Below are 15,968 nucleotides of genomic sequence, written 5' to 3'. Positions count from 1 at the left end.
TTTGAAACAGCTCTGCCTGTGGGAATGGTGGGCAGAATGTACAATCCAAGGACAAGGGTGAGGGTAAAGGGCCTAATTGTCCAGGTCCAGCTCAAGGGTCAACTGGTGGTCACATCCTCCCAATGACCTCCTCCAGCAGATGGCTGTGGAATTATAAAAACTAGAGGCCTGGTGCATGTATTCGTACACCGGTGGGTTCCCTCGGCCTGGCCTGCAGGGATTGGGCCAAAACCAGCTCTCCAAAATCCCCCGAAGGGTCCTGGATTGTGATTGTGAGAGGGCAGTTCTCAGGTGACACACCCTGGAATCTGGCTCCCTCCTCTCTGGTTCCTGGTGGGTCACCCGAGAACTGCAGCTGCCAAGTCACTGCAGCTCGGCAGCTCCTGCATAGAGAGTCTGCCCCCTGGTGGTCATTGCACATCATAGCTACCGGTCGAACAGTCGCACAGTCACTTAGGCTAATATATATATATATATATATATATATATATATATATATATATATATATATATATATAGATGATGGCAGCAAACCACCCATCACAGTGCCAGGAGTTCGGTAGGTCCTCATTATACGCCAGTTCCCTTCATGTTTTTCTCTCCTCATGGTGATAAGGCCTGAGGACAAATGTTGACAGGACAACATCTCCTTGAATGCCTACACAGGAGGAGCTGGGCTCAGAGCACATGTCTTTTTTTAAATATATTTTTATCAATTTCAGAGAGGGAGAGGGAGAGAGAGATAGTAACATCAATGATGAAAGAGAATCATTGATTGGCTGTGTCCTGCACATCCCCCACTGGGGATCGAGCCTGCAACCTGGGCATGTGCCCTGACTGGGAATCGAACTGTGACCTCCTGGTTCATAGGTAGCCATGCCAGCTGGGCCAGGGCACAGGTCTTAACCAGTACAGGGTGTGCCTAGCCGGGAACGGTGATCCTCCCTCTTCAGAGGGCCTTGGAGCTCTGTTCTGATCCTCTCCCATCTTGGTGTGCCAGGCTACATGATCCCTGGAATGGGTGTGACACCATCAGGGACTGAACTGGACCATCTGGACAAAGGGTGGGAAGCTCAGGGCACTTGGGTCCTTCCTTCCTGTGGTGGCAGATGTTGAAAGGGTCTGTGTTGTCAGGATGCTTTGACCCCTGGGGAGATCTTGGCGACAGATGAGGAGTGCACCCAGGGCCCTTCCCCAGGCTGTGCTCCTCCTTGTCACCACAATGCTGCATCCTCAAGATGGCTTCCTTCTGCGGCCTGTGGACTTGCTTTTCTCTCTCCTGGCTGCTGTGTTCCTCCCCAGGGCTCCTGCACTCAGCCCTCTGCCCACCTGCCACCCTCTCCCCTGCAGCAGCCTCAGAAGGCAGCAACCCTGGCCTGGCTTCTCTGGGGAGGCACTGGGAGTGGAGCTCCAATGGGAGTTGGGATCTAAGGTGGGGGGAAGGGAGGCTTCTTTTGCTGTGATTTATCTCTGCCAAAACTCTGCACCCATGTGGCCGGCAGGGAGGCGATGGGGACCTTGCCACCTGCTGCTGCAGAGGGGCTTCTGGTGAAACACAATGATCAGCAGACAGACAATTTCACCTCACTTCCCTCTTCCCACCCTTGGGGATCAATTTAATTAAGCACCTTGTAACACCAGGCTCTAAAATGAAGCTGAGACTTAGGTATTAGTTTCTTCAAACAAGGTTGTGAGCGGGACAATTGCCACCCGCGGGGCCAGGCCTATGCTGCTGCCTTCCCCTCATGGGGGCATTGGTCCAGGGCCAGTGGGGTCTCCAGCGTCTCTTGAGGAGGCCCTACCCACCTGTAGTTCCCTTCCCCGGCTCCTGGGCATCAGTGGTGATCTCACCACTGGCCCCTCTGTCCTCCAAGGCTATTGCACCACACCAGAAACAGGAGCCCTCCAGTATTATTTATTTTATTGAACTTCAGAACTTTTTAATAACTTAGACAACAAGCTTTGACAACACCAGAAACAAGAACATTTCTGACCAGTACAGAGTGAACACACACAGAAAATTGAGTCATCTTATTCAGGTTGGTGTCTCTGATTGCGTAAAATTTCCGCTGCCTGGAAAACAGACGGCTAATAAGTAAAGTGCACTGAGAGCCAGTCAAGCAGCCAGGGCCCAGTGGGGTTGGGGGAGGTGGGAAAGCAGAAGCAGCTCACACTACTCAAGGCCAAAATGGTAAGAAAAGCAGCGCATGAACAGGCTAAGGACTGGTGGCTGGCCCCTTCCCCAGCCATTCCCTTTGAGCAGAGACGGCCACAGCCAGAGCCACAGAGGACTTCCTGTGCCCCCCTGGATGGGGAAGAGCTTCCTGGCAGGGGAGCAGGTCTATGAGGCCAGGGGACCCTGAGGTTCAGAGACATATTTCTCCCTGTGGGACACCAGCACACATTCAGTGAGGAGCCTCCCTCATGCCATTCTCAGGTCTTCTTCCTCCCTGGCCAGCCCAGGAAGAGGCTGGAGCTGAGGATCGAGTCACCCAGAGGTGAGACCTGGGCTTGAAAGGGGCACATCTGTGTATCATCCCCAAGGAGGCCCCTGGTCCTCATCCCATCTTATACAGCCCGTGTTGCTCTCCTTTTTCTGAGGCTGTCCCCAGACATCGACGGGTGGAGTTGGCAGGCAGGCTGGCAGGCTCCCTGAAGTGGTCCTGGTTGGACAGGGTTGGGATGGAGGGGCCACCAGGACCAGGGGCTCCCAGGTGACTTGGCACAAGGAAGGAAGCCATCAGGCCCTGTTAGTGGGAAACTGCAGGTGGCACGTGGGAGCCTTGGTCCCCAGTCCTATGGTGAGGCAGGAGGAGTACTTCACCCAGGCCCCAGGCTCCATCTGGGCAGCTGAGTAGGGCAGATGTGGTGAGACTGGGCCACTCCATCCCTGGGGCTGACCACACTACTGTGGTTTTCAGTCTCAGGAACTCTGAGTACTTGGGCTGACAGCAACCAGTGTCAGAGCAGATGTGGGACCGGGGGTGGGTGGTGAGGGCCAGGGTCTCTCCTGGCTCCCCTCTGGGCTGTTCCTGGCCATGCTGGTACACCAGTCAGCAGCACAGCCCAGGCCTCCAGGACCAATCCAAGCCCATCTGGAGGAGAGTCTCCTGTGTGATCCTGGGTGTGGGGGATCCGAGCCTGGGACAGAGAGATGGGTCATGTATGGTTCCCTGTCTCCACCCACCCCCAGTTCATCCTTTACCTTCTGGTCACATCAGGTCCCCAGGAGCTACCTCCACCTCCCCCACCCAAACTGAGAGGCTTGTGCCCAATTGTTGAGGAGCCCTTGGTTAAGCCTGGGGTGGTGGGGGCGGGGGGAGACCTGGCTCTGTGGGTGAGGGTCTTAGCTGCCCAGGGGATCCTTGGACTCATCTCTCTTGTGCCCATCTCAGCTCAGTCTGTGCTCCTGGTGTTTCCTGTGACCGCCCATACCACTCCAAGGAAAGCTAGTTCCCCCATTCGCCACCCAGAACCTCTCTCTCCCTAGCTCCCCTGGGAGCCTTGTGATCCCCTGCCCCATCCCACTGGGCCAGGTCCACCACTTCTTATCTGTGTGACAAGGGCAAATGTGAGCCCCCTCCCAGAACCCCAGTTTCCCATGTCAGCAGGTAGAGAGAACAGAACACCCTCTTGGTGTGCTAGGAGATTTCAGTGCCCAGGTGACATCGTCCTGTCCTTCCCCATGCCAGAACCAGACCTCTGGGCTGCCCCATACCTCGGGCCTCTGCCTGGCAGGCCCTTCATCTCCTCCTCAGCCAGGCCCTTCACTCAGCTGCTACCAGGAAGCTCTAGGGGTAGGGGGTCCTTGGGCACAGATTTGACTCTTGATGAGGCCAGAGAAGGGGCGAGTCACTGGCTACAAACACTGGTTCCTGAAACAAAGAAATGGAGACTTGAGAGTTGCCTCCCTACCCAGGGAGGGCCCCAGTTCTCCACGTGTTGCCTTCTCTACAAGCCCTTTCTCCATCTGCTCTCCCCACCCCAGCCTGAAACCTGCCTCTGCTCAAGGAAATCCACATTTTCCCAGATGCTTTCGTTTCACAGCGCACTCCTGGACGTTGTCTGGGGCAAAGGATAGCATTCTGTGGCAAGGGGAGGGCTGGAGATGGCAGAAGAGTAAAACTGGGGGACTGCTAGGGAGGAAGGCATCTTTCCACTCTTCCTCAAAGAGGAAGGAGGGGAGCAAAAGGGAGAGCAGGGGCAGGATTCAGGGGGCTGCAGAGAGCCCGGGGGCCTGAGTGCTGAGAAGGGGGCAGACCTGGGGTTCCAGGCTACCTATCCAGGAGGGTGAAGTGTGGTACCATGGGCCACCCCAGCCCATTCCCCTCCATTGCCTCTTGCTCAGGTGACACCTCCTGGGCCTCTGTGGATAGGGGTGGGGGCTGGCTGTGAGCGGGAGGGGACACCCAGGTCTCCATGGGTGGTGGGCTGAACCGCTGAGATGCAAGATGCCTAAGCTACAGCCACCCCTCACCCCCAATTTGGAATCATGGCAAGGGACTCCAAGAGCCTGTAACTCTGTCTGCCTCCGCTCCGCAGCTCTCTGGGCTGGCTTCCTTGGGTCCTTCCATATCACACCCCCCAAAAAACCCCAGGGGCCTAGACGTTTAGGTGCCATGGCAACCGCCTCCCTCCAGCCTGCAGGTGCAACCTCTCTCTGGCAGCCTACCTTTTTGGTTGAGACCAGTCAAAGCAAGTCCCCGCAGCAGCATTTCTTTCTGGTTTCCCACTTTGGCCAATGTGAGGCAACAGGTCGGCCGTACTCAGATAATTTTCTGGAGCCCTACAGAAAGGGTCCGTTTTGTCAGTGTCTGTGCAATGCTGCACTGGCCGCAACGCGTGTGCGCAGGTCACGCCTGGGTCCGGGGTTCGGTGGCCCTGGTGGCTCAGTGACCAGCGTCCTCTCGTGGAGCTCTAGGGTCCAGGGGCCCGGGCCACCCCTCCTCCTTTCCGCGCCGCGTCCCGGCTGTCCTCCATGTGGGCGGGCGGGTGGGAGCGGCACCCTCCTGCGGGGCCGCTGTGGCCACAGACGCTCACTCGATCCGCACCTGCAGGCGGACGTTGAACATCACGGAGGCCACGATGTAGAAGTAGGGGAAGTTCATGCGCAGCCGCCAGGCCAGGTCAAAGAAGGTGAGCAGCGTGCGCGTGAGCCCCTTGCAGAAGGCGCTGTAGGAGCCGCGGGCCGCAGCCAAGCGCGAAAGTCGCACCGCCACACCGGACAGGGCCGCAGCCGCTGCCGCCACCGACAGAGCCGCGGATACCGCCATGGGCCCAGCAGGCTCAGGCCTCGCTGACCAGCAGGAGCACGAGCCAAGGGCAGGTGGACTTGAGGCCCGGGCACCCTCAAGCCCCGCCCTTGCAGCAGCAGCTACTGGTCCTCCTCTGCTGCTCTAGAACTGCTCTGCCATCTTGCCAGCGTAGCTCCGCCTCTACCTAGCCACACCCCTTACTGGGAGTCACAAAGCTGAGGCTGCAGATATAGCCCCGCCCATGGAACCAGCTCCGCAAGCAAGCCTCATAGGAGATGCCACTGGGCCTGCTAACTCAAGCTCCTAAGAGCAGAGTTAGAGGGCCTGAGCTAATTGAAAGGCACTGCTCCCCTGGAGGGGTGTAGAGGGGTAGGGGGTTGGAGTGTATGGACAGCTGTGTTGATTCTGTACAGTAGGCCCATCAGAAGGCCCCTCCTGTCCACGATCCTCCCTAATGTCTTTCATAGAGCTTTTGTAGCTTTAGGAACATCATTTTACTACAGACTGCAACTCATCTACACCAGGGAGTTAAAAAATATCACAGAAATTCCAAGTTACTTGGCAATTTCACCTGCAAATTGTAGCCTGAGAACTGTGGGCACAAAACCAGGAAGGGAGCTAGCTAGGACTGGATCTCAGATCTGGGTCTCAGATCTGCTAAGCAAACCCCTTCTCTTTACAACTAACTATATAACATTAACAGGAGTAAGAAGGAATACTGTTAAGAAAGAGACAAGTGGGAAAGTGAAATATTCTGATTTGGTCTGAGTCATCTTGAAACCAGATCCTCTCCATAGGTTGCCTTGAATTGCCCAGGACGTTACCCTTCTCTCATTCAATACTTCTTCAAGTATTCATTAAACACTGATTATCCTCCAGGCTTTGTTCTATATGCTGGAAGCAAAGTAGAGAAAGGCAACAAAATCCTTGCTCCCAAGGAGCTAATATTTAATTGGGGGGTGATCATGGCGGGGGGGGGGAGACAGACAATACATCTGTAAGTAAATCAATAGATAAGATTTTTCAGCTAGTAACCAGGGACATACAATATAGCAGGAGTGTGTAATAGAGTGTTGCACACTAGAAGAGAACGCTTTCATAGAATTTGGTCAGGGAAAGCAACTCTAAGGAGGTTACATTTTAGCTGAAATCCAAGTGACTATGGGAAGGAAATAGCTTTGAAATAGCTAAAGGAAGAGCGATCCAGGTTAAGAGAACAGCAATTGCTGATGCAGTAAGGTTGATTCTGCTTAGGCACTGTTGATGAAGTCTTTGCCTAAGCTCTTTTTAGAGGTAATATATTTTTTTCTGCAAAGAATGCAGGTCAATAAGATAAGTGGATATACATAATGAAATTGTATGTTATACTTGAAAGTAAGAGACTAGATATACACACAGCAAATCTACAGATGAAGAAAGTAAGAAAGAGGATGAAATGTATATAACAAAGTACCATTTTGGTAAAATGAAAGTGGGTGCATAGGACATAAGAAGTCAGGTTTTCACTGTCCCAAAAATAAGTTACAAATAAGCAAGAAGGAAAGTAAGAATGAACCTGTGGTGCTGGACCACACTTGAAGTAGAAGGCTGAATAGTCTGTATTTTATGAATCATTCATAATTTATGTATCTATGCAGCCCCTTTTCCTAGAGTTATTGGGTGCTTATTATGTGCCAGGGTTATTTGTAGTGTTTGTCTGCCAATGGGCAAGGTTTCCCTATGATATACACTCAGGAGTCATAATGTGATCCAAAATGTGTGCATCTTGAACACTTATTAGCTAATTCCGTTTTCCAAAGTGTCAGCAGCAATCATATGCCTTCCATCAATGGATAAAGTTGCACCATCTGTCCTGTCCTATTCTTGATATAACCCATTAAAATTTTTGCCAGTCTGAGAGATGTGAATTGGCATGTCATTGTGCATTTAATATACATTTATTTGTCCAGTTACTGATGAAGCCAAGTATCTTTTCTTTTCTTTTTTTATTTTTATTTTTTTTAAATATATTTTATTGATTTTTTACAGAGAGGAAGGAAGAGGGATAGAGAGTTAGAAACATCGATGAGAGAGAAACATCGATCAGCTGCCTCTTGCACACCTCCTATTGGGGATGTGCCAGCAACCAAGGTACATGCCCTTGACTGGAATCGAACCTGGGACCTTTCAGTCCGCAGGCTGACGCTCTATCCACTGAGCCAAACCGGTTAGGGCTCTTTTTTAAATATATATTTTCATTGCTTTCTGAGAGGAAGGGAGAGGAAGAGAGAGCTAGAAACATCAATGATGAGAGAGAATCATTGATTGGCTGCCTCCTGCACACTCCCCCACTGGGGATCTAGTGCACAACCCGGACATATGCCCTTACTGGGAATCAAACCATGACCTCCTAGTTCATAGGTCAATGCTCAACCACTGAACCACAATGGCCTGGCATGCCGAGAATCTTTTCAATGTCTATTGGCAATTTGGTTTCCTCCTCTAAGAACTGCTTCTTCCAAATCTTCTGTCTACTTTTCTTTTTTTTTCCTGTCCACTTTTCTATTGGACTGTTTGGTAGAAATAAAAATGATTTTTAGATTGATTTTACATCTAGCATGCTTGCTAAACTCTCTTAATTTGAATGATTAATATGTGATTCTCTCTGAGGGAAGGTGGGAGTGGGGGTGGGTAGGAAGAGATTAACCAAAGAACTTTTAAGCATACATGCATAACCCATGAACACAGACAATAATGTAGTGAAGGCCTGGGGCAGAGGGCAGGGGCTAGCTAGACTTATTATTCATACAACTTGCCACCCTTCCCCAGCACTCCAGAACTTCCTTTCCTGGTATATTTTTCCAAATTTCCAACATACCATATGTTTCAGTTATTTATTGCTTTAGCATCTACCCTTTCCTCAAGAATGTTATTTCTACATGGACCAAACTTTTTGTCGTTCTGTTCGTTGATTTATTCCAAGTGCTCAGGAGAGTATATTAGTCAGCACTCAACAAATATTAATATGAATGAATAAATGAAAATGTATTTGGCAGAGTAACTGGCTAGCATAATGATCCTCAGTTTGGGATGTGCAGGAGGCAGCTGATCAATGATTCCCTCTTATCATTGATGTTTCTCTCTCTCCCTCTCCCTTCCTCTCTGAAATCAATAATATATATACATTTTTTAAATGGTAGTAGTGATTAAGAAAGAATTACATGATAAACTACCACTAGACTTTATAAAAGGTATTGGCCATCCCTAAAATGTTACATACCCACAAGTACACACACACACACACACACACACACACACACACACACACACACACACACCACCCAAGCAACAGGTAATAATTTCTTGGTTTCATTTTCATTTGATCCCATTCTCATGCCCATAACCCCTTGCAGGCACGGTTCCAGACAGAGTCTACTCTGAAAGGCACTTCTGCAAGATACGGAGGGAGGCTAGAAGGATGATTCTTTCTCTGGCACTGGTGGTGGCAGACTAGTGCAGGCTTAAGGGAGTGGGGGTTCCTGCAGCTTTCTTAGACTCCACATTCCCATCAGTCTCCAGTTCTGGGGCATCATGAAAGCTCTGGCTTTGGCACATCTAGCACTGTTCTGTATTGTTTTCTCTTTAACTGACTATTCTGGACTAATCCAAGGGGTTAGAGACAAGTTCCTTTCTTCATTGAATTTCTAATAAGGGGGATATGGCCAAGGGAATAGGCAGTTACCACATAGTGTGAAGGGCCCATCCATCAGTTTGTGAATCAGTCAATAAAAATTGGCAAGGGCTTACACCAGAGTTACAGACACTGTGCTAAGAAATATGAAGAAATGAGGCTTGGTGTCTGGAGAAAAAAAGATGTCAAACAAACGAGGAATGAATAAAAAACTCAAGGCATTGTGTGTTCATAAGAGACTTTCAGAGTGCTGATGTCTCTGAGCACCTAAAGCAGGGGTGGGTAGCCTTTTTTCTACCAAGAGCCATTTGGATATTTATAATCCATTTAATATAAATTTATGTTGCTGTGAAAAAGGCTCCTAGATTTATTGCATTTTGAGTCCCACCTGTGGTTGCCCTGGCAGGGCCAGACCAAATGATTTTGCAGGCCTTATATGGTCCATGGGCTGGATGTTCCCCATCCTGATTTAAAGGATGGCTGGTCACCCTGGCAACTGATCCAGCGTAAAGGGGCCAAGAAAAGGTTACCAATTCGAGGCCCACTAGGGTCTTTAGTCTTATTGTCAGAGCAACTAAAGAGTGTTATTAGGTGAGAACCAACTCAGAAATTGCAGAGTACGTACAAAGAAAGATCTAAAATCAGTAACCTAACCTTCCACCTTAAGAAACTAGAAATAGAAGAGTGACCTAAGCACAAAGCAAGGAGAATGAAAGAAATTATAAAAATTAAAGCAGAAATAAATGAACTAGAGAATAGAAAACAATGGAGAAAATCAATAAAACCAAAAGTTGTTTCTTTGAAATAAAAAACTAACTCTACCTAAAGCTTTAGTTAGAGTGACCAAGAAAAAAGAAGACTCAAATTACTAAAATCAGAAATGAAAGAGAAGACATCTTTAAAAAGAAGTATAAGAGAATGCTATGAACAATTACGTGCCAAAAATTAAACTAGATGAAATCATAATTAACTGAAGAATAAATAGACATTGAATTGCCAATTTTAAATAGGTGATTACTATGGTATGTGAATTGTATCTCAATGAAGCTACTATAAAAATTAAAATTAAACCTTCAAAATAAAGAAATAGAAAATCTGAATAGACAAGTAAAGAGACTGAATTCATAAGTAAAACAATTCACACACACACACACACACACACACACACACAGAGTAGCTGAGGTTTAGAGTAATTCACTGGTGAATTCTACAAATCACTTAAAAAATAATGAGTACCAATCTTTCTCAAACTCTCCCAAAAAAGCAGAAGAGGAAAGAATACTCCCCAACTCATTCTATGAGAGTAGTCTTACCCTGATACAAAAACATCACAAGAAAAAAAATAACCTCAGGCCAGTGCCCCTTATGAATATAGAAACAAAAATCCTCAAATTAATCCAGCAACATATAAAAGGATTGTACACGATTACTGTACTAATTGGCTAAAATGCCATAGCAAAGTATCATGGACTGGATGACTTAAACAACAGAAATTTATTTTCTCACAATTTTGGAGGCTAGATGACTAAGATCAAAATGTCAGCAAGTTGGTTATTTTTCTGAGATCTCTTCTCTTTGGCTTGCAGATGGTCATTTTCCCCCTGTATCTTCACATGGTTTTTCCATTATCTGTATTTGTATCAAAATTTCCTCTTATAAAGCCAGTAGTCATATTGAATCAGGGCCCATCCTAATCACCTCAGTTTAACTTAATTGCCTCTTTACAGATTCTGTCTCCAAACACAGTTACATTCTGAGGCACTTGGGATTAGAACTTCAGCATATAAATTTTAGGGGTACACAATTCAGCCGATAAAAAATGACCAAGTGGAATTTATCCCAGAAATACAAAATTGGTTAAAAATTAAAATCAATCAATGTTGTACACCATATTAATAGGATAAAGGCCCAAATCACATGATCACCTCAATAGAAAAAAAACATTTCATATAAACAAACATCCTTTCTTGTATATTCTATTGAGATCCTCTCCTAAAACCTCCCATAAAATTTCTGCCTTTAGTAAACATATAAGAACCCTCAAAACAAAGACCTAGGGTGGGTTCTCTCTATGCCCATGCCTTTCTTTCCCCTCAGGAGTGCATCTTTACTTTTCTTTCGTAAGCTCTAAGGGTCCCCAGGAGACTTGGTACCAGGGGAGCAACCAGTGGCAGCTCATCCTCGGCTTACCCCCTGAACCTATCTATCTTCAAAGCCCCCTGTTCTCTGAATTTTCAGTGACCTAACAGCAGCTCCACTGTGGCTCACTTCTTTCCTATAAAGTTTCTAGACATCTAAAGCAGAGCACAGCCTAGGCTCTCTCCTGTTGCTTCTTCTAACCTAAGCCCTTCCTTTGTTTCACTGTCCCCAGCTTTAACAAATGTACTCTCAAAATCACAAGGACTCATATTTTGAAATATTTCCTGCATGAAGTGAAGAACTCACGAAGTACAGGTTGGCCTGAGGGATGGGCCCCTGAGTTCTGGGCCTGTCCCTTTCCAGTGAAATTATGACAGCAAATGTGATTTTGTAATTTTGTGAATCATGATTGAGTTATTTCAGGAAAGAGAGACAAATTTGTAAAAGGTTTCTGTGGTTTTGCTGTGTCTAGGGAAAAGAACAGGCAAATGTATATTGCCTTTGTTTGTTTGTTTGTTCATTTGTTTCATTGATTGATTGTCTCACACTGACCTGTGTTCAATTCACTAGAGAAGAGTATTTTCAAAGGAACAGTGTTTTTATGGCAATTTTGCTTTTAGAGAGAAGTTGTAGTCTTGGATTCTGTACTTGATGTCAATAGTACTTTAGTTCTTAGACTTGTTTTTTTTCTTCAGAAGATTTCCTTCTAATTCTAAATATTGAAATGGCTTTTAAAGCCAAGGTTGTGTTTGCCATACTTATCAAGAAAATCAGAATGGATACCATTCTATGCACACAGTTTTTATTTTGCTAGGTGGAACATCTGAACAGGATAGAATATAGACTTAAGGAGAACCCAATAAAGAACCACAAACTGCATAAAAAAGAAAGAAAGAAAAAATGTTTTAGACTTATAAATACCAAGTTAAAACCCTATCAAAGTGGTGCTGTAAAAGATTAGATGTTGTGTCATACAATAAAATTAGTTTTTTACTATGTAATCCAGTGTTTGTTTCTGTAATTACACTGTGCTCAGTCAATCTCTTTGGTAAGTCATCTCACCTGCATGTCTCAATGTTTTTATGCAATTCAAATACTTCTTCCAAGGCTTTAAGGACAGGAAGAGTTTCTACATATCTGAAACACCTTGAACTTCCTTTCTTAGAATACTTCCCACTATCTATCCTATATAATAAAAGGCTAATATGCAAATCCATCAAACAACAGAACAACCAGTCACTATGATGCGCACTGACCACCAGGGGGCAGACGCTCAACACAGGAGCTGCCCCCTGGTGGTCAGTGCGCTCCCACAGGGGGAGCACCGCTCAGCCACAAGCCAAGCTCATGGCTGGAGAACACAGCAGTGGTGGCGGGAGCCTCTCCCACCTTCTTGGCAGCACTAAGGACCCCTTGGGGGGATGTCCTCCTACCAGCTTAGGCCCGCTCCCTGCAGGGACATCCCCCAAGGGGTCCCAGACTGTGAGAGGGTGTAGGCAGGGCTGAGGGACACTGCCCCTCAGTGCACAAATGTTGTGCACCAGGCCTCTAGTAGTCAAATAAACAAGAACAAAGAGAAAAATCCATATGCTCTTCCCTCTTCCGTGTTAGTATAATGAAATCATCATTAGACTAAAGTTTTACAGCCTATTACCTCCACCTTGTTTTCTGAACCTAATTAATTGCTATTTTTAAGGACTAAAACCATCTAATATCAGTACTGCCATATGGTTCAGTGTAAGTATATTATTATATAAAAAGTAGATTATAAAATATGATAGTACACAGAAATATCAATATTATGCTGATCCTTAAGACATTTTCTTCATCTACATCTAGAATCACAAATTCAAATGAGGTGCAACAGATGCACTAAATGTGTGAGGTGGCTAGACATAGGAACTAAAGGTGACATGGAGGCAAAGGTGAACTGAAGAATCCATGTTTATCCAAAATTGATTAAAATCCTTAAAAAATAAAAGCAAAATGGCAGTCATTATAATAAACCCAAGACAATTAACAGTCCAGCACCTGCTGTCACTTTCTCACAAAAATTATATAATTATCTGAGGGTTCTGTTTGAGTGACAGGTAATATTTGACTGTATGCAAATCAGGATCATAATGGCATACTATCTGCTGCAACAAAGATGTAGGGTTTTATATGCAAGAATTAAGTTAAATAAAGCAGTTTCTTCTAACTATGGCTACTTTTACAAATATAAATATTATGTTCTTCAACTTTTATGTCTTAATATAAAAACTTTACTAGTAGCAAGCTTTGCAGTATATATACTGAAAGGTTTTCTAGATTAAAATAACATCAATAAATAATGTAATACTTGTTCTAAAGATGATACTAATAATGTTACTTCTAATTGCCATTTGATGAACCCCTACAAATTATTGGTATTTGCTCCAAGAAACTCTACAAATATTATCTCATGTAATTCCTTTACATTAAACCTATGTGATAATTTTTTCACCAGGTTAGACAAGGAAATGAATATCAGAAGCTATCCTCACACTCCCTAAAAACAAACAACTCCCAAGAAATTCTTAGCATGCAAACCCATTATGTAAATAAACAAAGAATTTTTTTAAACTTGTGTAAAAGCATTGTAATATGGAAAATTCTGCTATTGTACTAGAGATAAAATATATAATGAGAGATAGTTCCTAACTTTGCTTAGATGTTCAGAGAACTTGCCAACACTAGATACCTTTTTTGGTATCAGCAGCAGCCCACTTTATTATTTTTTTTAAGCAAAGACATTTTATTCAAAGCATTTATTGAGTTCTTTGCTATTTTTTAATCTAAAAATATATCTGTGGTCTTCACAACTTTGCTCACCTATTTGCTTATATTTGGTCTGGGGTTGGGGGATATGTGGCTCCTTCTCAGGTATTCTGATCCTTTAATAAGTAGAAGGGTCACAGGTCCTGCAGTTATATGGGCACTAGGTGTGAATTGCATCCCTAGCTAAGCTTTCTAGATCTGTCTCTTCATTGTAAACATATTCGCTCTAGCCTGGATGAAATCTAAGTTGATTTATATTTCTTGGATTCTTTTTTTAAGGTGAAAGATATATGTCTGGGTGGCTGGTCATTGATGTGATCAGTCCAAGTAAGATTCCATTTCACCAGGACACACTGAGCAAGCATCTTCAGATCAGCATCAACAATGAGGCTGACTTCCAAGTATTATCGGTGGGCCCTTGAGGCCTACCTTGGAAATAAGGTACTTCGTTCGGGTGATGGTGTCTTGGGCAAAGATCTCAGAGCACATTAAGAAAAAACTTCTGTTGGCATTTTAAGTAGTCTTATTGGTCACTTGAGTGTTTGACAGAAAACTATAGAGCATTTACCTACCCCTGAGTCACGGTCATTTTTATCTTTGTTTGACTTTTTGTTACATCATTAAAATAGGAACTTTTGTTCTTCTTGGCCCCGTCATAGGCAGTCTGTTGTATTAAGTCTTGTCCCTTCCCCTGTGATGGGTTCCTGGATCACTTGGGCCGTAGTGAACTGCCAGTCACATTCCTGCTTTGTTTAGTTAGCTGTATGCTTATCAGAGGCTGGCATATAGAATTCACTTGGCACAGTTGTGCACAGGGACTGTTGCAATGCTCCCTGGTTTCATTATCATGGTGACTGTTGCTCACATAAAGCTTACATTTAAGAAAATATAGAATTTTTTCAATTTAAAAAAATGCTAAATGGTGATCCTACAAAGTGTAAAGTTGGTTAATATGGTTTAACTTTTCCCTTCAATAGCTTAGTTCCTTTCTCCCCAATTATGACATTGCTCTCCAGATTCTGATTGATCCGAAAAATATTTCAGTGAATCTCTCTCAATAACTATAGCTCCCTGCTCACATTTCCTATGAGTTTGTTTTGTTTTAATATAATTATATGTTTTCATAGTAGTGTAGGTCTTGTAACTTGGGAAATTTCTGGTTAATCTGATGACCATATTTTAATTTTATAGCTTTTTTTTTTCATTTTTGAAAGATATTTTTATTGGATATAAAATTCTGTGTTGACAGTTTTATTCTCCCAATACTTAAAAGATGCTGATCCACTGTCTTCTCACTTGTCTTGTTTCCAGTGAGAAGTCTGTTATCCTTCTTATTCTTTGCTCTTCTGTATATAATGTGCCTTGTTATCTCTGGCTGCTTTAAAATATTTTTTTTTATGATTGGTTTTAAGTAGTATAATTATGATGTTCCTTGGTGTAGTATTCTTCATATGTATTGTTTTGGGGGTTTGTTGAGGTTCTAGGGTTTGTGGGTTTATAGTTTTCATCAAATTTGGAAAATAGATTTTCTTTGAGTTTAGGCAGATTTAATTGAGGGTATTCAAGCACACAGACACAAATAGGTAACTTTGATTTAAAGCACACAAAGAGGTTAATGAACCCTTAAACAAGTAACAGGTAGATATTTTCCATGTGCTTTTTTTGGTCAAGTTTCTTTTCATGCTATAGGCTCACATTGCTTTACTCCAAAAATGAATGGCAGAACAAACAAGCTAGCAGTCAACTGCCAAATTTGGAATATTTTTATCATTATACCTTTAAATAATTTATCTGCCCTCTCCTTTTTTTTAAATAAATCTTTATTCAGATTATTACAATTATTTCTCCTTTTGCCCCCTATAGCTCCCCTCCACCCAGTTCCCACCCCACCTTCTGCCCTTACCTCCCCCCCACTGTTCTCATCCATAGGTGTATGATTTTTGTCCAGTCACTTCATGAACCCCCCCATACCCCTTTCCCCTGAGAATTATCAGTCCACTCTCTTTCCATGCCCCTGATTCTATTATATTCACCAGATTATTCTGTTCCTCAGGTTTTTAATTCACTTGATTTTTAGGTTCACTTGTTGATAGATATGTATTTGT

The 15,968-nt window shown here is 44.6% G+C and overlaps 1 protein-coding gene across 1 annotated transcript; it reads right to left on the bottom strand.

Annotated features, from left to right (window-relative positions):
- Window positions 1–1,900: 1,900 nt before the first annotated feature.
- LOC308239302 (small integral membrane protein 10-like protein 2A) lies at window positions 1,901–5,441 on the bottom strand. The gene is made up of 3 exons (XM_080652107.1): window positions 4,673–5,441; window positions 3,719–3,875; window positions 1,901–3,141 (listed from the first exon to the last, which is right to left on the bottom strand). The coding sequence occupies exon 1, from the start codon at window positions 5,271–5,273 to the stop codon at window positions 5,037–5,039; it is 237 nt and encodes a 78-aa protein (XP_080508233.1). The 5' UTR covers window positions 5,274–5,441; the 3' UTR covers window positions 1,901–3,141; window positions 3,719–3,875; window positions 4,673–5,036.
- Between the last annotated feature and the right edge of the window lie 10,527 nt (window positions 5,442–15,968).

This window comes from Plecotus auritus (genome assembly GCF_963455305.1).
Source record: "Plecotus auritus genome assembly, chromosome: X".
NCBI classification, from domain to species: domain Eukaryota; kingdom Metazoa; phylum Chordata; class Mammalia; order Chiroptera; family Vespertilionidae; genus Plecotus; species Plecotus auritus.
The sequence above is the reverse complement of the archived record's forward strand: the minus strand, read 5'-3'. Positions and strand labels throughout refer to the sequence as shown.

What these genes read in the sequence shown, in the direction of transcription:
- LOC308239302 (XM_080652107.1), bottom strand. Translation starts at nt 5,273, where the DNA reads ATGGCGGTATCCGCGGCTCTGTCGGTGGCGGCAGCGGCTGCGGCCCTG.